General features: G+C 36.9%; 1 protein-coding gene across 10 annotated transcripts in view; it reads right to left on the minus strand.

Moving 5' to 3' along the window:
- Positions 1-25,050, minus strand: part of CSMD3 (CUB and Sushi multiple domains 3) — a 1,302,111-nt gene that overhangs the window by 320,785 nt on the left and 956,276 nt on the right. For all 10 annotated transcript variants that reach the window (XM_051844773.2, XM_051844775.2, XM_051844772.2 and 7 more), the window contains 2 exons: positions 18,717-18,873; positions 4,178-4,369 (listed from right to left, as the gene is read on the minus strand). In XM_051844773.2, the coding sequence (XP_051700733.2) occupies positions 4,178-4,369; positions 18,717-18,873 (349 nt within the window). The remainder of the gene's footprint in view (positions 1-4,177; positions 4,370-18,716; positions 18,874-25,050) is intronic.

Raw genomic sequence — 25,050 nt, forward strand, 5'->3', positions numbered from 1 at the left:
TATGAAGGCATTTTATAGATTTGATTCCCATCCACAATCAGCTGGCTTTAAGAAAGAGATTATTCTCAATAACATGAGAATATTCAATCAGCTGGAAGCTCTTAAAATTCAAAACCCATTTTCCAGAAAAGAAATTATCACCCAAAACTGCAGCATAAATTCTTTCCTCAATTTCTAACCTATTAGACTGTCCTAAAGACCTAGAAATTTCCAGCCCTTACAACTACATGAGTTGATTCCTTAGAATAAATAAATTCTTTAAGTTAGATAGATATAGGTAGATAGAATGGTAGAAATAATTTATTTGATTTGTTTCTCTGGAGAATTCTGGCTAGGAGAGAAACCTACACAAGGTTAAGGGCATATTCTTTTGCATTGCAACATAAATTTAATATAATTTATAATAATACATATAGATGACCTTAAAAATAAGAATATATTATTATTATAAAAATAAGAATATATTAGTATTCTTAGTAATGATATTTAACATGTCATTATAACTTCTTGTGTTTTTGTTTTGTTTTGTTTTTAAAGATTTTATTTATTTATTTGAGAGGTAGAGTCACAGACAGTGAGAGGGAGAGATGGAGAGAAAGGTCTTCTATTCACTGGTTCACTCCCCAGCTGGCCGCAAAGGCCAGAGCTGCGCCAATCCGAACGCAGGAGCCAGATGATCTTCCCAGTCTCCCAAATACGGTGTAAGGGCCCAAGGACTTGGGCCACCTTCTACTGCTTTCCCAGGTCACAGTAGAGAGCTGAATTGAAAGAGGAGCAGCCAGGACTAGAAACAACACCCAATGGGATGCCAGTGCCATGGGCAGAGAATTAACCTACTATGCCAGGATGCCAGCCCCTTGCTTCTTGTGTTTTTTTTTAAAATTTTTTAAATACAAACTATTTTGGACAATCTACAGCTATCTAAATACTATATATTAATTCATTATTATCTTTTAATGATTAGTCACTATTATTGGCATATATTTATTTTGAGAACAAGCTGATACTTCCTCCAGGTTAATTTCAGTCATTGAGGAAATGTTTACTATATTGTTTGCTGAATTTAATTTAGCTCTTTTACCTCCTCTGTATTTCTTTTCTTTCTTTCTTTAGATTTTATTTATTTATTTATCTATTGATTCATTGACAGGCAGAGTTAGACAGTGAGAGAGAGAGACAGAAAGATCTTCCTTTCATTGGTTCACCCCCCCAAATGGCTGCTACAGCCGGCGTGCTGTGCTGATCCAAAGCCAGGAACCAGGTGCTTCCTCCTGATTTCCCATGCGGGTGCAGGGCCCAAGCACTTGGGCCATCCTCCACTGCCCTCCAGGGCCACAGCAGAGAGCTGGACTAGAAGAGGAGCAACCTGTACAGAACCAGTGCCCCAACAGGGACGAGAACCCAGAGTACCAGCACCGCAGGCGGAGGATTAGTCTCGTGAGCCGTGGCACAGGCCAGATTTTATTTATTTATTTGGGAGGTAAAGTTACAGACAGTGAGAGGGAAAGACAGAGAGAAAGGTCTTCCATCTGGTGGTTCACTCCCCAAATGGCCACAACGGCTGGAGCTGAGCCGCTCCGAAGCCAGGAGCCAGGAGCTTCTGGGTCTCCCTTGTGGGTGCAGGGGACCAAGTGCTCTTGGGCCATCTTCTGCTTTCCCAGGCCATAGCAGAGAGCTGGATCTGAAGAGCAGAAGCTAGGACTAGAACCAGTGCCCATACAGGATGCTGGTGCTGCAGCTGGAGAATTACCCTACTGTGCCACTGTGCCAGGCTCCTCCCCCTCTGTATTTCTTCATTATAAATATTACTTGGCATTTTGATCTCAAATGCACCAGGGTGATACAACTTGGTAGTTCATTTTATTATTAAAAGAATTTGGTTTGCAAGATTAAAAATGAAATATAGTGTTCAAATAAGAGACCTAGGTTACATACTCCCAGGTATGGTGAATAAAATTAATTTTTCAATGATCAATATATAAGCTTCAGAAAGATAATTACCCAGTAATCTCAATAATTAAAAAACACAAAATTTCTTTATTTGACAGAAACAAAAATATCCATAGTAGGTATTTATGATTAGTGAGGACAGAAAATCATAATCTTAGGCCAGATGGTAAAGTTATTAATTTCTTGAAGCAAAGAGCCATCTTTAACAGAATTTCCTCCTCTGTTATCATGGAAATCATCAACATCACTCACCTGATTATGCATTATTTTAAAAAAAAGTTTTCTATCCCTCATGAAATCTTGTGCAGCATCAGGGTAGTAAATTTTGGCTTTGGGTTTTCTTAAATACAAAATGCATTGATTTACTACAAATATAATTCAAATATTCTGATCCCAGAACAAATACCTTTACAATTGTACAAAATATTTCCATAAAATAGATATTGCCTTCAGTTTGATTCAAAACACATAAAATATCTGATATTAATATATTTTACTGGTTTTAATCTAAAGGATAGCATGGCAAATCAATACTAACAACTTTATGGTTTTGTGCTGCTGCAACCTTTAATCCTTTTTTGAAAATATTTCATATTCACATCAAAAAATACAACATTAGGAAGAATCAGTGGTACATTTTTCTCAGGGCCAGTGCCAATGGACAAGTTGTTGATTATATTCCAAGCTTTTGGCAATTTAGGTTGATCGCTATTTTAAGTAATACACAAATAAGGTAGCCAAAATCCATATGTGTTCTGAAAATAAAGCATTGTGATTGCATATTTGTCAGATAAAGACATATTTACTTTCTGTGTGTATTAATGTTTTAATAAATCAAAAGTGGTCTGTGACATCAAAAAACACTGCAATTAGTTGTGTAGCCTCTAATGACTAGAATCTCATTTTTCTATGTGTATTCTAGTGAGCTTTATGACAATTACTGTTCTGACCATATCAAATACCAATGATAGAAATTTTCCTTTTTTCTCTGTATACACATAAGTAAAGAAAATATGCTTGTCTAGATTTTTTAAAAAAATATTTGAAAGGCAAAGCCACAGACAGAGAAGGAGACAGGAGGGGAAGGGAGAATAGGAAGGGGAGTGGAAGTGGGGGGGGACAGGGAGAGAGGGAGGTGGGAGAGGGGGAGGGGGAAGAGAGGGAGAGGGGAAGAGAGGGAGAGGGAGTGGAGGGAATGGAAAAGAGGGAGAGCCAGGGGAAGGGAGAGGGAGAGAGAGAGGGGATGGGACAGAGGGAAAGAGGGTGAAGGGGAGAAGGGAAGAGGGGGAGAGGGAGACAGGGAGTGAGAGAGAGGGGAAGAAAGAGATTGGGAGAGAGAAGAGAGGGGTGAGAGGGAGAGGGAGAGAGGGAGAAGTGGAGGGGAAAGGGGGAAGGAGAGAGGGAGAGGAATTGGGAAAGAGGGGGAGAGGGAGAGAGGAGGAAGGGGAGAGTGGGAGAGAAGGAGAAGAGGGAGGGGCGAGGGAGAAGGAGAGGGGGAGGGTTATAAGGAGGGGGAGAGGGAAAATAGAGGGAGATAGATCTTCCATCTGCTGTTTCATTCTGCACAGGGACACACCATCCAAGGCTGGACCAGGTAGATACCAGGAGCTTGGAGCTCTATTTGGATTTCCCACATGGGTGCTGGAGTCTAAGCATTTGGATCATCCTCTGCTGCCTTCCCAGGCACAGTAGCAGGGAGCTGGATAGGGAGTAGTGAGGCTGGGACTCTTGTTACTCATATGGGACGCCAGCATGAAAGGAAGGGGCACTGCACCACAACGCTGGCCCCTAGATTTTTTTTTTTTTCTTTTAAGTGCGTATATAAATAACATCTTTGAAGTTACTGAGAATTGTTTATTATTTTGGTAAAGCCATCTTTATTCCAGGATGGGTAACAATTTTGTAAATTTAAACAAACCTGGTCAATATCATTCAATAAATTTCTATGATTAAAAGTCTTAACATTTTTATAATGAGTCATGTCTCATATCAAGATAGCTATAGTAAAATGACTTCATCCAGACCATGTTAGCTAAAAATAAAGTACAGATTTATAAGATTATGATAAGTGACCCTTACTTTCCATAGATTTCCTTTTTACAAATTCATTAGTTCATTAACGTATTTTGAAGTATGTGGACAGAAAAAAATCACTTGAAAAATATAGAGTATATTTTGATAACACTTCCATAGAAACACATAGTAAAAGTCTAAAGGAGTATCCTACCAATACAGGAAGGTAGAGGGTAGTCCCACGCCCTTCTCTCCCCAGTCATGCACTTGAGAAGGCTACTTCCATGGAGAGTGTAACCTGGATTGCATCCATAAATGATAGTGCTACCAGCAAAATGCCCTTGGTCACTGATTTTGTATCCAAATTGTGGAATGCCAGGATCTTCACAATGTGAAAGTTCAAAACCTAGGAGAGAAACATAAATAAATTAATGGTAAAAAAATTATCAAGAAGAGTTAAAATGATATAAATGGCCTCTTTCCTTTATTAGTTTTAATATGACTACACAACTCTCACAAATGAATTACTCTTACCACATTTAGATTTGGTGATATTTAAAAACCAAATAGAAATTAATGAAAATTAGAATTTCTTGCATTTTTCAAATTTAACAGTGACATCATGGTTTATGTCTTGATTTTTATTACTAAGCTTCCTGCTTGCTTCAAGTAATTTATGGTTATTATTGGATTCTGGCAGTGATAATGTATACATTAAAAAATAAGCATAGTTAGTGTTACTCTTGCTTCCTGGAATTTCCTGAGTGACAGAAACACCTTTCATTATTATCATATTTTGACAGGCAGAGTGGACAGTGAGAGACAGACAGAGAGAAAGGTCTTCCTTTTTTCCGTTGGTTCACCCCCCAATGGCCACTGTGGCCAGTGCACCACGCTGATCGGAAGGCAGGAGCCAGGTGCTTCTCCTGGTCTCTCATGCAGGTGCAGGGGCCCAAGCAACTGGGCCTTCCTCCACTGCACTCCCCAGCCACAGCAGAGAGCTGGACTGGAAGAGGAGCAACCGGGACAGAATCCAGCGTGCCAGCACCACAGGTGGAGGATTAGCCTATTGAGCGACAGTGCCGGCCACCTTTCATTATTTATAATGAGCCTCTTTTTGACCACAGGAGAGTTTCTAACAGTACGATGATTCTTGGAAGTTTGCAGCTGATTTCCAAAGGAGCTCACTTTGTAATTAGAAGATTGTGACTTTAAGCACCCCTACTCCCACCCCCATACACAAATGCTCCAGACAGCAGAGAGGGGATGGAGGTTGAGTCAGTTACTCATGACCAATGATTTAATAAATAATTGATTTACAGTCTCTGCAGAAATACTAGAATGAATTCTGAGAGCTTTCAGTTTGGAGAATTCATCCATGTACAGGTAGGATGATACACCTCATCTCCATAGGGACAGGAGCACTTACGCTCTTTAGAGCATCATCTATGTACCTCTCTCTCTCCTTTTTGCTAAACAGTAAATATAAGTAAGTGTACTCTGAACTTTGTGAACACTCAAGCAAATTACTGAGCCCAACAATGGGATTGTAGGGATCTAATTTATGCCTGGTTGGTCTGGAATACAGGAGGCACAGGTTTACAACTGGTATACGAAGTAGGGTAATTTTGTGAGACTGAATCTTTAATCTCGGTAATCTGTACTAACTCCAGGTAGTGTGACAATTGAACTGAATCATTTGATAATAAATTGGTGTCTTGAGAATTGAAAAATTGGTAGATGGGAAGAATAACCATATATCTTTGGTGATAGATGTATTGTAAATAGGAAAATGAGATTTTCTTTGCTGACCAGAATAACTTTCGTGTACAGTCATCAAAATTTTGAAATTCAGGGCTGGCACTGAGGTTTAGTGGCTTAAAACACCGCCTGTAGCACTGGCATCCCATACGAGTACCAGTTTGAGTCCTGACTGCTTCTTTCAGACCCAGTTCCCTGCTAATACATCCGCTGCTTGTACCCCTGCACCCATGTGGGAGACCCAAAAGAAGCTTCTGGCTCTTGGTTTCAGCCTGGCATAACCCTGACTGTTGTAGTCATTTGAGGAGTGAACCAGCAGATGGAAGATGTCTCTCTCTCTCTCTCTCTCTCTCTCTCTTTCTCTCTCTCTCTTTCTCTCTCTCTTTATCTTTGCCTTCAAAATAAATAAATAAAACATTTTAAAAAATTTAAAATTCAGACAAAATATGTGAGATTATAACTGCCCAAGTAACAAATGTCTTCTGCAAATACAATGTTAGACTGCTCTACTTTTATAATTTAAAAAAAAGTATAAGTCAGAAATTTATAGTCTCATATTTAAAATGTACTTTATGAAGAGATAATAGTAATTATCCAAATAAACTATACACTTTTATATTCTACCTGCTCCAGAAAAACCACACTTCCCAAAAAAATACTCATTGAACTAAAAGAGAATAACTTTCCTACATGTTTTCTTTCTGAGAGAAAGAAAAAAAACTATTTTTGGGTTTTTGCAGAGCTGGGACTTTCTGCATGTATATGCTGCAAAACTGAGATTTTTGGGCTAAGAGCAACCCATGAGAAGTAATTTATAACTGTGTGCATGGTGAGAGAACTCCAGAGAGATATACCTAACTGTGAAATAGGTTTATGTTTACAATTCAAGGGAACATGAGACCCAGAAACTTACAGACATATCTGGGTTATAAAAATTGTAGACACAGGAGATTGCTATGGCCCTTTGAGAGATATATTTACATTCCAGAAATGAGAACCTGTGATCCTTTCCACCTATCTCCAAGGAGCACAGGATTTTTTGTTTATTTCCTTCCTTTCAGAAGAGAGGGAAAAGGCTATCTTATGAAGAGCAAGCCCATTTATTTTTCATCCCTGGACTATGTTATCCCTGGATACTTGTATAGGAGATTTTTATAAGGTTTATTTTATTTATTTGAAAAACAGAGTTACAGAGAGAAGGGGAGGGAAAGATAGAGACCATCCAACTAATGGTTCACTCCTCAAATGACCCCAGTGCCTGGGGGGTGGGTCAGGCCAAAGCCAGGAGCCAGAAGCTTCTTCCAGGTCTACCACATGGGTGCACAGACCCAAGCACCTGGGCCATCCTCCAATGCTTTCTCAGGCCATAAACAAGGAGCTGGATCAGAAATGGGGCAGCCAGTGTCAACCGGCAGCACCTATATGGGATGCCAGCACTACAGGTGCAGGTGCAGGCAGGTTTAACTTACTATGCCACAGCGCAGATTTTTTTTTTTTTTTTTAAATCAGGTTTCCTTATCCAATACCTTTACTAAGATCACACACTCACATACAGACACACATAATGAAATGTAAAGTTTATATAGTCAAGTGAGTAAGACTATCAAATACAGAAGAGACAGAAAAACTTTAAATTTTCAGGACATGTTAATGCAAGGATCTGCACACTTGATATTACACGTAAAGCAACTCTACTCAAAAATTTTGCTTGCATTCCTTCTAGCAGACATAATACTCTGCTAACCAATCAAGAAACAACCACTTTGGTCTTATTGTAAATCATTTGTCGAAATAAAAAAATGGAAATCAAGCTCTATTTTCAAGAATTATTACCAAATTCATCTTTTAAAATTCAGTGTTTTGTAAATGTGATTGACAATTGCTGGTGATGAAGTAATATGGAGATATTCTTTGTAAATTAAGATAATTTATAATACTTTACATTGCAAATGAAAATGCACATGGCCAACAGTGTATAAGCTAAGGCAAAACATAATTTAGTCCAATTTGGTGGAGTCATTGTTGTTTATTCATAAATATTCAGAACTGCTTTATCATTATGAAAATGTTCAGTTGCCAATCTTTTCACTGAAAAGCTTAAATACTTGAAACTGACAATATTAAATAAAGATGTTTATGAAAAATCACATCTACTACAAATGCTCATCATTCCTTGTGAAATTTGATGCTCTGTGAAATGAAAATTTCTGGAGCATAAGATGAACTGGACATCTTCATTACCTAAATATTTTTGACTTTCTAAGACGCTAAAACTGAGTTATCATTCCTTTCCTACCACCATGCATATTTCTCTAAGGATTTCTAATTAATTTTTAAGATATTTGAAACCAACAGTGTACAAAGGAAATGATAAACTCACCATCTTGCTTTATAGATTCCAGTGTTGTGCCTTGCTACCTCAAATTAATATTAATAATAATTCAGATTAAATTCAGTATTCATATGAACTGATTAATATTCATATTCATACTAAAATGGAATAGGTGGGTGCTGTGGCATAGTTGATAAAGTTACCATCTACAACACCAGCATCCCATATGGGCATTGATTCGTGTCCTGGTTGCTCCACTTCTGATGCACCTCCCTGCTAATGGCCTGGGAAAAGCAATGGAAAATGGCCCAAGTGCTTGTGCCCCTGCTATCCATGTGGGAGACCTGAATGAAGCTCTGGCTCCTGGCTTTTGCCTAGTTCATTCCTGGCCATTGCAGCCACTTGGCGAGTGAACAAGTGGATAGAAGATCTTTCTGTGTCTCCCTCTCTCTCTGTTGACTCTGCCTTTCAAATAAATAAGTAAATATTTAAAAATACATATACTACCATAGAGAAATAAATGGCACAAAAGAAGTTAAAACTCCTTGTATATTCTCCAATCTCTTTGGTATTCTCCCCTACTGGGAGTTAGTAAATAATCTGAGAGCGTATTATTCTTTTTTAAAAAAATTATTTATTAATTTTCATTTTATATGAAGGCAGAAAGATAAAAAGAGAGAGAGAGATCTTCCATCTACTGTTTACTTCTCAAGTGTCTCTAACAGAGATGGGTCCGGCTGAAACCTGGAGCCCTGAATTCAATTCTAGTCTCTTCCATGGGTAGCAGAAGTTCCAACACTTGAGCCATTGGCTGCTGTTTCTCAGGATGTGCAATAGCAAGAAGTTTAACTTGAACTAGAGTAGCCAGCACTCAAATCAGGTACTTTGAAATGGGTTGAGGGCATTTCAAGTAGTTATGTAATAGCTGAGTAAAACCTCTGTCCCAACATATTATTATTATATTTTCTGCTACATGTCTACATATATATATTATTTACAAATATTGATCATTTTACAAATACAAATTCTTTCAAAAATTCTTCTGAGACTTTATTTATTGCCTGGTATAATGCCTTTCTCCTTTATATTAATGCACTTATGCACATCAGATATATTTTATTCTTTAATATTCCTCTAGAGACATATTCTAAAATTCACTTTTCTTCCCCAACTGATGAGCATTTACACAGTCTTCAATTTTTCACCTTTACAAAAAGGCTATACTTTTAGGTCTCCTTTTCCACATGTACAAGTGTTTCTTTAGTGCATGAACCATGTAGGGATCCAAGGTACAATTTGTCCTCAAGATTGAACCAAAATCTGCTAATATGCTACTTCATATTTGTATTCATTTACTGAAATATAAACAGTTGACTCTCATCTTCAACATAATGTATCTCAATCTGTTTATGAATAAATGTGTGTTATATCTCATTAGTAAAACACTATCAATAATACAAATGAGTTAAGCTAGCAAAGAGAGGATTTTGAATGTTCCCATTACAAATCATAATGTCTGATGTAAAAGACATACCAGTTGCCCTATCCTGATCATCATATTTATATGCATGTATTTAAATACTACACTGTATCCCACAATATGTGTAAGTTTATATATTGGAGAGTCCATTGAAGTTTTGGGCTTCTGGCTTTGGCGTAGCCAAGCCCTGCTGTTGTAGCTATTTGGGTATGCGGCAGCACATGGAAGAGCGATATCTCTCTCTCTCCCTCTCACTATCTCTCTCTTCCATTTAAATAAATAAATCTTAAAAAAGGAGGATCCTCCAAATTATTAAAAAACCAAAGAGAATAGATTGCTAAAAAGGAAATTGAGAAAGTATGTCATCTATACAGAGAAATATTATTTCTGAAGACATAAATGTGGCAGAAGTTACAATAATAATGCAAGTAAATGAATGAAGATTATGGTATAATAATCTGAATCACTATCGAATTGTGTGGTATACTTAATTCATAGTATCAAGCAGCATAGTCTTTAAGAACTATAGTTTATCTTTGATTACAAAATTAAATTTAAGCCATGAATCTTGTAATAATATATCTTACTTTGGAATTATTTAAATGAAAAGCTATGTAAAGTGGAATGTCAATTTTGCCAACTAAAAACTCACAAACAGAAAATATTCTAAGATAGCCCACAACGACAATGATAGTAATCTTTGATCTAGATATAATAAAGAATATAGATGAAGAAAAGAAAGTGTTGAAGAAAAGTTAGGTATTCCTTTTTTCTCACTAACAAAACTAATAAAAATATGATACACATATATTTTTACTAATCAAATTATATTAAACTTCAAACCTTGAAGCTACAACTTTAAAAGAATGATTTAAAGATTTTTTTTTCCAGGCAGAGTTAGACAGTGAGAGAGAGAGAGTTATAGACAGAGATCTGAGACAGAGAGAAAGCTCTTCCTCCATTGGTTCACTCTCCTAATGACCGCTATGGCCAGCGCTGCACCTATCCAAAGCCAGGAGCCAGGTACTTCCTCCCAGTCTCCCATGCGAGTGCAGGGACCCAAGCACATGGGTCATCCTCTGCTGCCCTCCCAGGCCACAGCAGAGAGCTGTACTGAAAGAGGAACAACCGGGACTAGAACCCGGGGTGTCGGCATCACAGGCGGAGGATTAGCCAAGTAATCCATGGCGCCGGCATCAAAGAATGATTTAAGACAATTCCTTACGATTTTGAGTCTATGGGATCTGCGAATTTAAAGTTTGTAGCAATTATTGATATATATTCCAATTGCTTTCAGAAGTTAAGGTATTTACTATTATTATTATTAGTGCTGATACTCTGAGTCCCCTGAATAAAGTTCTGGCTACAAAATATGTTACTGACATATCTGTCTAAATTTTAACATGTTGGGTTTAGAAAAGCAGGTGATATGTTAAAAGTGCTACTTTGTGTCTTATACATCATTAATTTGCTCATATTTGATTCTGTTGTGGTAATATTCAGTTTTCTCTGAATATTAGTTTGGTCAAACCTATAGCCGTTTAGTAGTAGACCAAAATGTATAGCTGAGGCACAGCTATCTAGTAATGGCATTTGTATTTTAATTATCTATTTGAGAGACAGAGAGGAAGAAAGAGATAGATGGAGCTCCCATTCACTAGTTTCTCCCCAGTTGACATCTATGGCTAAAGCTGGACCAGAGTGGAAATTGGTAGTCAACAACTCAATCTGGGATTCCCACATGAGTGACACAAACCCAATTATTTGAACTGTCACTGCTGCCTCCCAAAGATTTCAGAGCAGGAATCTGGTGTCAAGAATCAGGGCCAGGATTGAATTCAGATATTCTGATGTGGAATGTGGGTATCCTATCTGACAAGGTAAATGGCCAGTTCTCTAGGAATGGAATGTTTAATACAGAGGTTGATAAATTATTCTCCAGTTGACTTCCTCAGTGATGTGAAAATTATAAAAAAGGATAATAACAATTTTGCTATTCAGTATACATTAATATATAAGAAAAGGCATGACAAATTAGCTGATGCCCATCTCTATTTTGTAATAGCAATGTTCCATGTGGATTATTGAATAATATCAAACAACAAAACTGGAAGACTAAGAGGACCTGACATTCTTGTAGTTTTCTCTTATAATAACAGGTTTTTCTTCAGTTATTTTTTAGTAAACTAAATGTGCAAAGGAAGCAATAAAAGAATATATGAACACAGAGTTACTGACCTAAAGGTTGGGTATCACGCATATTTACCAGGTCAGCTTCTGTGAAGACAATACTATAACCCATCAAGAAGGTGTGATGTTAAGAAATCATCTTCTTGATAACTAAAAATAATGAAGACTGGGCTGGTGTTTGGTGTAGCAGTGAAGATGCCTCTTGGGATGCTTGTATCCCATATTAGAATGCCTGGGTTTGAGTCCTGGCCCTGCTCCCAGTTCCAGCTTCCTACTAATGTGCACACCTTTGGTGGCAGTAGGTGACAGCTCAAGTAGCTGGAACCTTGCCACCTAAGTGGGAGACCTGGACTGAGTTCTGGGCTCCTGGCTTCAGCCTCAGCCAGCCCTAGCCATTATGGGATTTGGAAAGTGAACCAATAGATGGGAGATTTCTCTCTCTTTCTTTCTTTCTCTGCCTTTCAAAGAAATGAATTAAAATTAAAAAAAAATTAAAATCAAGAATGAAAGCTAAACATTTATGTTAGAAAAAATAAAAAATGGACGTTTTTCCTCTAGTGTTATTATTGATATTTATTTATTATTATTTATTGATAGAGAAAGATTAAAAGAAGGTCACTATCTTCTTAGTATATAGAACTATAACTATTAATAATGATGAATGAAGGGTTATTTTATGAGGAGCACAGGTCTCTTGGTTTCCAGTACATCATTAATCACAGAAGTATGCATTAATTCAGAATCTCTGAACTAATATTTTTGGAATATCTATGATAGCTGTACATTGTAGCAAGTATTGTTTTTATCTTTTCAATATATTGTTTTTCTTTTTCCTTACTAAAAAAGCCCCAAATTTTGCTCCCATTTATAATCTAAGTATATCATAAGAGTCAAAGACTGAATCAATTATTCAGGTTGCCAAATACTTAAATTTCTTGCTTGCCTTGCTAGGAAATGAAAATATAACTACATGGCCCAGTGTGGACAAAAGAGAGCTAAGAAAAATTCAAGTAGGGATACAGAGAAAGAGTTTGATTTCCTTCTAAGAGGAGTATATATGGTTGTACTACCCATTCCTCCGTTCTCCCTACCTTGAACTTGCTCAGAGTTATGGTAGCCAGCCTGTGACCATACCACTGCAAGCATGAAGACAAAAGGCAAACCCTTCAGGAATGTCACAACAACAAAAAAATAAAGCAGCAGGATTCTTGTTGACTTTACTGAGCAGTTGATGCAGATCTATGTACCCTTTCTCTCTTATTCTCATATGGGAAAAATTAATTTGGATTGTCCAAGCCATGGTTAGGTTTTCTTTTACTTTATGCCAAAAACAGTATCTCAGTCACTATTTTCACTGGTTCACTTTCTATATTTAGAAATTATATAATGAATATCTGAATAAGATAGCTTAGAGGCTGGCATTGTGGTACATCACATTAAGCCACAGCTTGAAACACCAACATCCCATCTGAGTGCCAGCTTGAGTCCCAGCTGCTCTTTTTGAGATCCAGCTTCCTGCTAATGCACCTGGAAAAATATTGCTAAGTCCAAAAACATATAGTGGTATAGAGAATGATATATAGGGTACATGTCAATAGACAGATTGGTAAAAAATGGCCTATTTATGCTAAGATTAGTGTTGTAAGAAACCAGGAAGGTTAAATTAATCTGAAATGAATATCCCTCACATGTTTTTCCTATTTTCTAAGTCTTTCTTTATCCTACTGTCTCTGTTTGCAATACTTCTTATTGCTTCATACTATAAACCAACAACCCTAGCTTTTTATTACATTCTTCACAAAACTTTATCCCATCTTCTCTCAACAAATGTGTCCTGTTTCCATTTTGATTCTCTTCATATGAATATTGTGACCTCTTCTGTTTTAATTCAGGCTTCACTAAGTTAGATTTACAGAACCAAAGTTGGAACACAAAATGAGCACATATGGAGTTGGCCTTAGGCATGACTGGATACAGGAATTCAAACACAGACACACTATTTTCCATTTCCTCCTAGATCATATATTCATGAATTGATTAATTATTGCTTCTCCAAATTTTGTGAATATCTAAAATATATAGCCTAGTAGAGCCTTCCTCTGGTATCACATTTTGTAAAATCAGTATTCAGATGTCTTAATTTACCAAGAAAATGTAAAAAGATACAATGGAGCTAAAACTGATGAAAGACATTATAAAGGGAAACGGTCCCCTGAAGAACTGTGCACAATGTTTGTTGACAAGTATAAACATAATATAATGTGATAACTATTATATTAGCTGTATATATAAACTTGGCAATAGAAATATGAAATAGGCAGGCCCTAAAGAAAAATCTGAAGGAGGTACCTTTCTCTGAAGGGAGGAGAGAACTTCCACTTTGACTATGACCCTGTCGGAATAAGATCGAAGTTGGCAAACCCAAAAGGCTTCCATAGCCTTGGCAACTCATAACTAGAGCCTAGGGAGATTACTGACGCCATAAACAGGAGTGTCAAATTGTTAAGTCAACAACAGGAGTCACTGTGTACTTACTTCTCATGTGGGATCTGTCCTTAATGTGTTGTCCAATGTGAAGTAATGCTATAACTAGTACTGAAACAGTATTTTATACTTTGTGTTTCTGTGTGGGTGCAAACTGATGAAACCTTTACTTAATATATACTGAATCGATCTTCTGTATATAAAGATAATTGAAAACGAATCTTGATGTGAATGGAATGGGAAAGGGAGAGGGAGATGGGAGGGGTGTCAGTGGGAGGGAAGTTATGGGGGGGAAGCCAATGTAATCTATAAACTGTACTTTGAAATTTATATTTACTAAATAAAAAAATGAAAAAAAAAAATAGATATGTTGCTATTTCTAGGGCCCTCCATCACAGGAGGGCTCAGCTGTTGACCTACAAAATCATAGGATCATTTACTTTCAGAGATAGCATGGAAGTAGGCTATAAGCATTTTTGTTCCAGATCAGACTGAAATAGTTTAGTTTGAATTCTGAGACATAAAAAAGTTATTTATAGAGGTACACTTGCCTTTGAAAAAATAATAACTGCTTTTAAATTCTGTTCTCAATTCTACAGCTTAAAATTTTCACAACACCCCCCATCATAAACAACTGGTGTCATTAAGAAAGGAAGGGTAACTTCCAATATTTGTTCCTTATGATTTTTTCCACTTCTCTACTTCCCTCCCTCCTGCCTCCCTCCTGTTCTTCCTTCTTTCTCTCTCTCTTTGACATCCCATAACTCACCCTAGTGACAATACAGTTAGTGATTACACTCATTCTAGACATCCAAGCCTGCCATAAAATTTTAAATTGAAGTATGTCCTAAAATGTTCAGTATCTTTGTATCAATAATCTCAAATTACATTTATTTTATGCATTGAAAACAATAAACATTTCAAACAAAAGGTAACACAAAATGACACATAAAAAAGCAAAAGCATTCTGTAAATATTGTGCCATTCAAGGAAATATGACTTTAAAATCTTCAGTAGCCCCATTAAAAAACAGAAAGAAAAACATATTAAAAAAGAGTTCACCCTTTTGAGCAGATCACACCAATTATACCTGAGCATAATATTCAGTATCACTACTTTCAGTTCATTACATTGCAATACCTATATATACAAAAGACATCAAAAGAAGTTATGCTTATAATTTTGAGGATCTAAAAATTTCTATCCTACCTTCATTTAACTCATTTTTGTCTAGTTAATGTAAACAAAGTTACAATTGGGTTGAAAGAAAGCCTTTAAATAAACAGGTAGCAAAAGTTATTATTCGTTATTACGGACTGGGATGTTTCAATATAATGTATCACTATATTATGCTTTCTACTGTTTCTCATATCATTAGATAGAATATTTTTAAAAAAGGATAAGTGATTCAAATTCCCTTTAAGATCCCAATATCTTAGTATTGTAACATTTTAAGAAATTAATTTGCTTATTTGAAAGGCAGAGACAAGGAGAGAGAAAGAGAAAAGGAGAGCGAGAATCTTGTATATGCCGGTTCACTCCTTCATTACTCAAATACCTACAACTGCCGGAACACGGCCAGGCCAAAGCCAGATACCAGAAACTATATCTGGGTCTCCCAATAATGGTAGGAATCAGTTACTTAAACTATCACCTCCAGCGATCCAGAGTGCATTTTAGCAGGAAGATGGAACTGGGAGCAGAGCTGGGACTCAAACCCAGGCTCTTTAGTATGGGATGAGGACATTCCAAGTGGCATCTCAACCACTGAACCAACCATCTTCCCTGAAACTGTACATTTTTAATTCCCTAGTTTCTACTGTAGCTTCCATTTATCTGACTTCTTGAGAAAATTAATGGGGTCATATATTCTCAAAATACTCTACTAGTGAAGATTTCTGAGTATTTCCAGTTAATTTATTTTGCTATATTAAATTAGTATACCGGCCTTCCAAGAATTTGATCAGATATATTATAAATTTACTTAGCACACTGCCAGCAATCGCCTGCTTTACATGTATATTACTTTCTTGACACAGTGTCTCACATATATAAGTAACTCAATAAATATATTATTTGAATAGGCTTTTTTTCTACTGATTTAGTCTGTTTCTTTTTTTTTAAACTTTTATTTAATGAATATAAATTTCCAAAGTACAGCTTATGGATTACAATGGCCTCCCCCCCCCCCATAACGTCCCTCCCACCCGCAACCCTCCCTTTTCCCACTCCCTCTCCCCTTCCATTCACATCAAGATTCATTTTCAATTCTCTTTATATACAGAAGATCAGTTTAGCATACATTAAGTAAAGATTTCAACAGTTTGCACCCACATAGAAACACAAAGTGAAAAATACTGTTTGAGTACTAGTTATAGCATTAAATCTCAATGTACAGCACATTAAGGACAGAGATCCTACATGAGGAGTAAGTGCACAGTGACTCCTGCTGTTGATTTAGCAAATTGACACTCTTGTTTATGGCATCAGTAATCACCCTAGGCTCTTGTTGCCAAGGCTATGGAAGCCTTTTGAGTTCATGGACTCTGATCATATTTAGACAAGGTCGTAGTCAGAGTGGAAGTTCTCTCCTCACTTCAGAGAAAGGTACCTCCTTCTTTGATGACCTGTTCTTTCCACTGGGATTTCACTCGTGGAGATCTTTCATTTAGGTCCTTTTTTAGTCTTTTTCTTATACTCATGTAATAGTACTGAGGTAAGGCAGCCACCCAGGGTTCTCAGTCCAAGAACTTTTAATTATTTGGGGGAATAACATATTTCAGTATTATAAAATAGGTTTGTATGAATCTAGTTTGAATAAGGCAATTCTACACACAGGTACAACACACTAAGTGTTTTTTTTTTGTTGTTGTTGTTGTTTTTTTTTTTTTTTTTTTTTTGACAGGCAGAATGGACAGTGAGAGAGAGAGAGACAGAGAGAAAGGTCTTCCTTTTGCCGTTGGTTCACCCTCCAATGGCCGCCGTGGCCGGCACGCTGTGGCCGGCGCACTACGCTGATCCGATGGCAAGAGCCAGGTGCTTTTCCTGGTCTCCCATGGGGTGCAGGGCCCAAGGACTTGGGCCATCCTCCACTGCACTCCCTGGCCACAGCAGAGAGCTGGCCTGGAAGAGGGGCAACCGGGACAGAATCCCGCGCCCCGACCAGGACTAGAACCCGGTGTGCCAGCGCCGCAAGGCGGAGGATCAGCCTAGTGAGCCGTGGGGCCGGCCAACACACTAAGTTTTACTACTCTTTGGTGCGACATTTTCTGGGTCCAGCATTGTAGTATAATGGGTTAAGCTGCTTCCTACAATGCTGGCATTCCATATGGGCCCCAGTTTGAGTCCTGGCTGCCCTACTTCTGATCTAGCACCCTAAGAATGTGCCTAGGAATACAGCAGAAGATGGCCCAAGTACTTGGGCTCCTGCACCCATGTGGGAGACCCAGATGAAGCTCCTGGCTCCTGGCTTCAGCCTGGCCCAAACCTGGCCATTGTGGTTATTAACTAGCAGATGAAAGATTCCCCTCTCACTTCTTGTCTCTCCCTCAATCTCTGTAACTCAGCCTTTCAAATAAACAAATAAAATCATTAAAAAATAAATTTATTGAAATCATCCAGTTATCATTAATGACTGACCAAGAATAATCAGTGTACAAGTATTGTGTTCATTCTTTCAATTACAGATAAAGTCAAATACGAATTTTTTTCCATTTAAAAGGCTTTAATTGTATATTGGATGAGGTGAACACTTATATTTTTAAGATATATCTATATCTATCTATACCTATACCTCTATCCATATATATACCTATATCTATATGTAGCCAAAGTCACACATTATTTAACCTCTCTGAATATTGTATTATTGAACTGCATAATAGCAATAGTGAGAATACCTGTAATTTATGGGATTGCTGTTAAGGTAAAATTAAATTATATATGCTTAGGGCAGCACTGTGGTATAGCAGATAAAGTTGCTGCCTGTAGTGCCAGCATCCCATACCGGTGCCCGTTTGAGAACTGGCTGCTCCACTTCTAATCCAGCTCTTTGCTGTGGCCTAGGAAAACAGTAGAAGATAGCCCAAGTCCTCAGGTTCCTACTTCCATGTGAAAGACCTGGAACAGGCTCTGTCTCCTGGCTTTGGATCAGCTTAGCTCTGGCCATCACGGCCATTTGGGGAGTGAACCAGCAGATTGAAGACTTTCTCTTTCTGTCTCTCTCTCTCTCCCTCTTTCCCTCCCTTTCTCTCTCTCTCTCTCTCTCTCCCTCTTTCCCTCCCTTTCTCTCTCTCTCTCTCTCTGCCTCTGCCTCTGCCTCTCTGTAGCTTTGCCTTTCAAATAAATAAATATATCTTAAACATGTATATACATACATATATATATGCAGAAAGGGAGTTTTAAATTCAGAAGTGATTTTTGAATATTTGATGTTACTTCAACTACTGCAATGTAAATAAATATCCCACATCAATGTTTGGCCATTATATATTACAAAATACTTACTGGTATAGACAAGTTGAAAGCCTTCATCCGTCCCTTCAGAATCAGAATTAAATTCTAGCCAGAGCTGATTTGAAGTACTACTAAGTGTCAGTCCTCGCATAGATGCACCAGTAAAAGCACCCAGTAGATGAGTCGTTTTATCTTTTCCATCATAAATCTGAAAAATACATTTATAATTAAAATGCAAATGTTCCAATAACAACCAATTCACAGTATCACTCTTCCTGAAGACATGTCTCAACATGGCCATTATTACATTTAAAGGGTGACAACTAATTATTGGGAAAAACAGCATTTTAGATATTACAATATTGTAGTCCACCAAAGAGCAAATTTCCTTAACAAACCTTAATCCATAGTATTTATTTCATAGGGTTGGATAGGGGCTCAGTATGTAAAAGATAATGAGGAGAAAAAGTGCACTAAGTGACTTGTCTCTTTCTTCTGACTGCCTTACTTGTGACCTGGCACTGGAGTAAAAACTGTATCACTAGACTGCTAATCCATTGATCTTCCATAGCTCGAATGTTTCCCACAAAATGATACTTCTACCTCCTTAATGTCACCTAAAAGATGACTGTTCAGTAGCACACAATGGATATTTTATTAGAAATACATTGATTTAAATGATACATTTATTTATTTAATTTATTTATTTCAATTTATATGACAGGTAGAGTTATAGACAGTGAGAGAGACAGAGAAAGGTCTTCCTTCCATTGGTTCACTCCCCAAATGGCTGCTATGGCCGGTGCTGTGCCGATTCAAAGCCAGGAGCCAGGTGCTTCCTCCTGGTCTCCCACACAGGTGCGGGGTCCAAGCACTTGGGCCATCCTCCACTGCCTTCCCGGGCCACAGCAGAGAGCTGAACTGGAAGAGGAGCAACTGGGCCTAAAACTCGGGGTGCCGGCGCTGCAGGTGGAGGATTAACCAAGTGAGCCATGGCGCCAGCCCCTAAATGATATATGTCTCTCATGTCATATTGTTGGGTTTAATTTGATAAAATATGATGGCTATTTTATATATTTTATAAATAAAACCTTATGTATAATTTTCTTTTTTCAAATTATCTTTACCAGGTTTATCATACTGAATTTCCTAGCTATTCAAGGTTTTTTTTTTGTTTTTAATATTTTCTTTTACCGATACAAGGCCACTAGTATTCTTTTCTAACTACACTGTACTTAAGTTTGTCTACCTTGAAACCTGTAGTATCAACAAAGTCCTTACTGCTCTCTTCATTTGTGACTGATGGAATCTACATCCTCAAATGCACCCTGTAGGCTTCTACAGATTATTTACTTCTTTTATTTAAAACCACATAGCAGGATGGTAGAAATAAGAGGTAGCAAGTGAGGTAATGAGAGTCTTCAGGTCAAAATAATATGGTCATTGAGTTCCTAACATGAAACACATAAGTACCTCTCTCTTTAAAGGATCTGTTTGTTTGTTTTAATGTATTTGGGCTATTTAGCATATTTGAATGCTAGGCAGAAGGTTATATGGGCAAATATCTTAAAATCTTATACAAGGGAATATTTTAAACCCATGGAAGATCTAATTTATCACATAAAAATAATTTTGTGTTTTAATTATCAGCAAGCATTTTTCTCTTTTAAGCAAAACTGAACCAAATGTTGAGGCATTTAGCTTATGCATGCACTTCTTTAAAATTTGGCTGATTTTGTTTTGTTTTAATTTCCTAAGGTATAATTTCTTTCTTAAGAATAGTAGGCACTGGGGATAATTCAGAGGCAAAGAAACAGAGCTTATGGCAAAACATAACTCTTGTGTTTGTGAGCTTCAAATGTTCAATATTCTCATAAGTCTGCTTCTGAATACATTAACTTTATGACTATATTACGTAATTACATAATTACATCCTGTGTTTAGAGCTACACATTGGCAATCAAATCATTTAACAGATCCCATGTATCTTATTTGTGGAAATATTGTTAAGTTAGCCACAAAGAATATTTTCCTTTTATTCTTACTTATCATCCACTTTTAATGTCATCACTATGAAAATATAACTTAAGTATAAATAATTATCTCTTGGATTAAACTAGTCACCCATTCATGTGTGGATACTTTTAGTTTGTCAAAAACAGAAAAATAAAGGAGAAATATAAATAATTATAAATATAACTGAGAAACAATTATAAATATAACAATTATAAATATAAACATTGATAAATATAACTGGGAAAATAAAAATGGTTTTTGATAATAATTTTTAATTTTTTAAAAAGTCTCTCCTAATGCTTTATGTTGACTTTTTCAGTAGTAATGAAAGGCAAAAGTTAAATGATAAAATAAACCATTATTTCACTAAATATTTATAAGTCATTCCTATATATAACTATATTGAAAGTATCAAAACAATTCAAATATATATTTAGTGACATGCCTGTGTTACGGATTGTGAATAAAATTTTAAAATTATAATAAGAAACTAATCTCAACATGTAAGAGATTTAACAAAAAACTCAATATGTTCTATTACAAGAAAGTCATATTATTATTGAATCTTTTTATTGTTTAAGCTAAGAGCATATGTTTTTTAAATGAAACTTTTTTAGATATATTTAGTAAAATTAATCACTAAAAGAAAAGACACAAAAAAAGAACAAATATTTTGATTAAAAAATAATTATCTTAAGCCCCATTAGGAAAAAACCTAATCCAGCACCAAAATCCACTAAGTATACTTTATTTAACAATGTAGAGTCAAGAGTTAGAAAACAAGTAATACAGAAGCTCCACTAAAATAGTTTGATCATTCAACTATGAAATTTTGGAAGCATGCATAAAATTACTAAATCAATATGAAAAGCAAGTGTTAATTAGAACGGCTCTAAAAAGAGGAATTTTATAATAAAAATCAAGTCAATGCTGCTTAACTTGTAAATAAAATCCTTCAAATACAGTCAAATGCATTATACAAAGTATAAAGGCAATGAGAAAGGACAAAGCAGTGTAACCAAAGACAAATTACTTTTAAAATAAACATGAATACAAGCATACAAATAAGAAAACAAAGAAACCAAACAAGCCTTTCATGAAAAGTAAATTTCTAGTACACGATGATTAATTTGAGTTGGTTCAGAAGTTTTATTTCTGATTGTAATTTCTCATATTTATTGTCTAATTTAATGGGATCTTTAAATATTCTGCCATTTATTTGAACTTATTTTCCCTGTTTTTCTCCTTTTTAAAAAGTATATTATAAAGTATATTATTAAGTTGACTTAAGAATTAATATCAAGAGATGCTGGAGTTATGGCACAGTGGGTTACGCCACCACTTGCAGTTGCTGGCAACCCATTTTATATTGTCAGTTAAAGTCCTGGCTGCTCTGCTTCCAATCCAACTTTCTCCTAATATGACTGGGAAGGCAGTACAAGATGGTTTACTAGAGATACCTGGATGGAGTTCTCTGCACTTGGTATACATGTGGACCAGACATGGCTGTCTGTGGTCATTTGGGGAGTGAACCAGCTGATGGAAGATCGCGCTTTTTCTCTGTCTCTCTGTCACTCTGCCTTTCAAATGAATGTATGAATGAATGAATGGAGTATCATGAAAGGTATCTGACTCATGAGTAATGTTAATGAAATTCTTTAAAAGACTTTCAATTTGTCAAAAGTTTGCAATTAATTGGGTTATATTGCACTACAACAAACTAGAATTTAATATTGTCATATTTAATTATCACACCTTTTATAATGTATCAGGGTCTTCTAAATCTGGCAAGTCAAACTGTATGATGATAAAGACCTTATAGCCACTTCAAACTCTTGTTACTTTGAATGTTATGATAACACATGATTATTAGACATCACACTCATTCTCTAATGAAACAGCAGAAAATGTGTTATCTGAATCCAAAACCAGAAAGTAAATTTAAAAGTAAAATAAGAGGCTGGTGCTGTGGCATAGCACATTAATGCCCTGGCCTGAAGCACCGGCATCCCATATGGGTGCTGATTCAAGACCTAGCTGCTCCACTTCCTATCTAGCTCTCTGCTATGGCCTGCGAAAACAGTAGAAGATGGTCCAAGTCCTTGGGCCACTGCATCCACATGGGAAAACCTGGAAGAATCTCCTGGCTGCTGGCTTTGGATAGGCGCAGCTCTGGTTGTTGTGGCCAATTGGGGAGTAAACCAATGGATGGAAGACTTCTCTCTCTGCCTCTCCTCTCTCTGTGTAGTTCTGACTTTAAAATAAATAAATAAATTAAAAAAAAGTAAAATAAAAAAGAGAAATTACATGTGTATATACATAATTATACAAACTTACAAATTATTCCTCCTCCTGGATACTATTTTTCATTTTTGGTCATCTGTTTTATATCCTGATTTAGAAACTTAAATAAATTTTTCCAATAGGGTGAATTTGATGTCAAATAAAAAAGAATTTTAGCAGTGGTTAATCATAGAATGGGTTCTATTCTAAACCTTACTATGTTGCCTCCAAAGATGATATGAAATAGCAAGGAACTATTGTTTGTATTGAAGTACTAAATTTTGTTACAATGATTTCATTTATTCAATTGTTAAAATGCAAGCAGGTGTAGGATTTCATGAGGCTCAACTGAGTGTTCTATAGAGAAAGACGATTGGTAAGTATCTTTATGGGGAAGTTAACAGAGCACTACCTACCAGAGAACAAGAAGACTTGGCAGATATGCTTGATGAATATTTAAGATCAGTGGTGTGCAGGAAACCTTTAAGAACCAGTTCTTAAAGAAAACTGGTGAATGTGTATCCCCACACACAACTTTTTTTAAAGTAACTTTCATTAATATAGAGGTTGGGAAACATTTTTCTAAAAATGCCTAGATAATAAATATTTTTAGGCTTTGTGGGAAATACTATCTCTGTCACCACTACTTAATCCTATCAGAGTAACCTAAAAGCCACCACGGATAATGTGTAAATGAATGCATATGACTTTAATATGACAAAATTCTATTTAAAAAAAAGTATCAAACCCAAATTGGCCAAACAACTGTTTTTTTTTTTTTCAAAGATTTTATTATTTATTTGAGAGGTAGAGTTACAGACAGTGAGAGGGAAAGACAGAAAGGTCTTCCTTCCATTGGTTCACTCCCCAAATGGCCGCAATAGCTGTAGTTGCGCTGATCCAAAGCCAGGAGCCAGGTGCTTTTTCCTGGTCTCCCACATGAGTGCAGGGGCCCAAGGACTTGGGCCATCTTCCACTGCTTTCCCAGGCCACAGCAGAGAGCTGGATTGGAAGAGGGGCAGCTGGGACTAGAAGCGGTGCCCTTATGGGATGCCAGTGCTGCAGGTGCCACGCCACGGCAGCGGCCCCAAACAACTCTTTTCAAACACCTGACTTTAGAGAGGTGTAGCATGCAACTTATAAATAGTACTAGAATATGCAATATTTATTTGTAATAATATCTAAATAGATAATTTCTTTCTATTTTTTTTTTTTGACAGGCAGAGTGGACAGTGAGAGAGAGAGACAGAGAGAAAGGTCTTCCTTTGCCGTTGGTTCACCTTCCAATGGCCGCCGCGGACGGCGCGCTGCAGCCGACGCACCATGCTGATCCGATGGCAGGAGCCAGGTACTTATTCTGGTCTCCCATGGGGTGCAGGGCCTAAGCACTTGGGCCATCCTCCACTGCACTCCCTGGCCACAGCAGAGAGCTGGCGTGGAAGAGGGGCAACCGGGACAGAATCCGGCGCCCCGACCGGGACTATAACCCGGTGTGCCGGTGCCGCAAGGCGGAGGATTAGCCTAATGAGCCACAGCGCCAGCTGCTAATTTATTTCTTACACAACACTTTCATTGTTTTTGCCAAATTTTTGCATATGCAAGTTATAATTACAAATGACCAAAAACCCAAACAACCAGGACAGGTCCAGGCAAAAGCAAGGAGACTAGAACTCAGTCTGTGTCTCCCATGTGGGTGGAATGCACCCAAACATTTGAGCCATCATCTGTAGCTCACCAGGTTGTGCATTAGCAGAAGCTAATTCAGAAGTGGAGTGGCCAGAACTCAATCCCAGGTATTTGGTTAAGGGATGTGGGTAACACAGGTAGTAACTTAACTGCTGTGCCATGCACCCACCCTTACTTTTTGTTGTTTCACATTAACAAGATTAAAGTATAAAATTAAAAACTTGATTATGTTATAATGTCGCTTGTTAGTGAATAATAGGAGCAACTTTGCAAAATTGAACAGTTTTCTCATACTAGGAAAATATTTTCTAAATATTTCTTGTTATTCAAAATATATAATGGGTATAGACACAACCCATTTCTTTCTCCTTTTTTTTAAGATTTATTTTATTTATTTGAA

The sequence above is a fragment of the Oryctolagus cuniculus genome, chromosome 6 (genome assembly GCF_964237555.1).
Source record: "Oryctolagus cuniculus chromosome 6, mOryCun1.1, whole genome shotgun sequence".
Classification (NCBI taxonomy): domain Eukaryota; kingdom Metazoa; phylum Chordata; class Mammalia; order Lagomorpha; family Leporidae; genus Oryctolagus; species Oryctolagus cuniculus.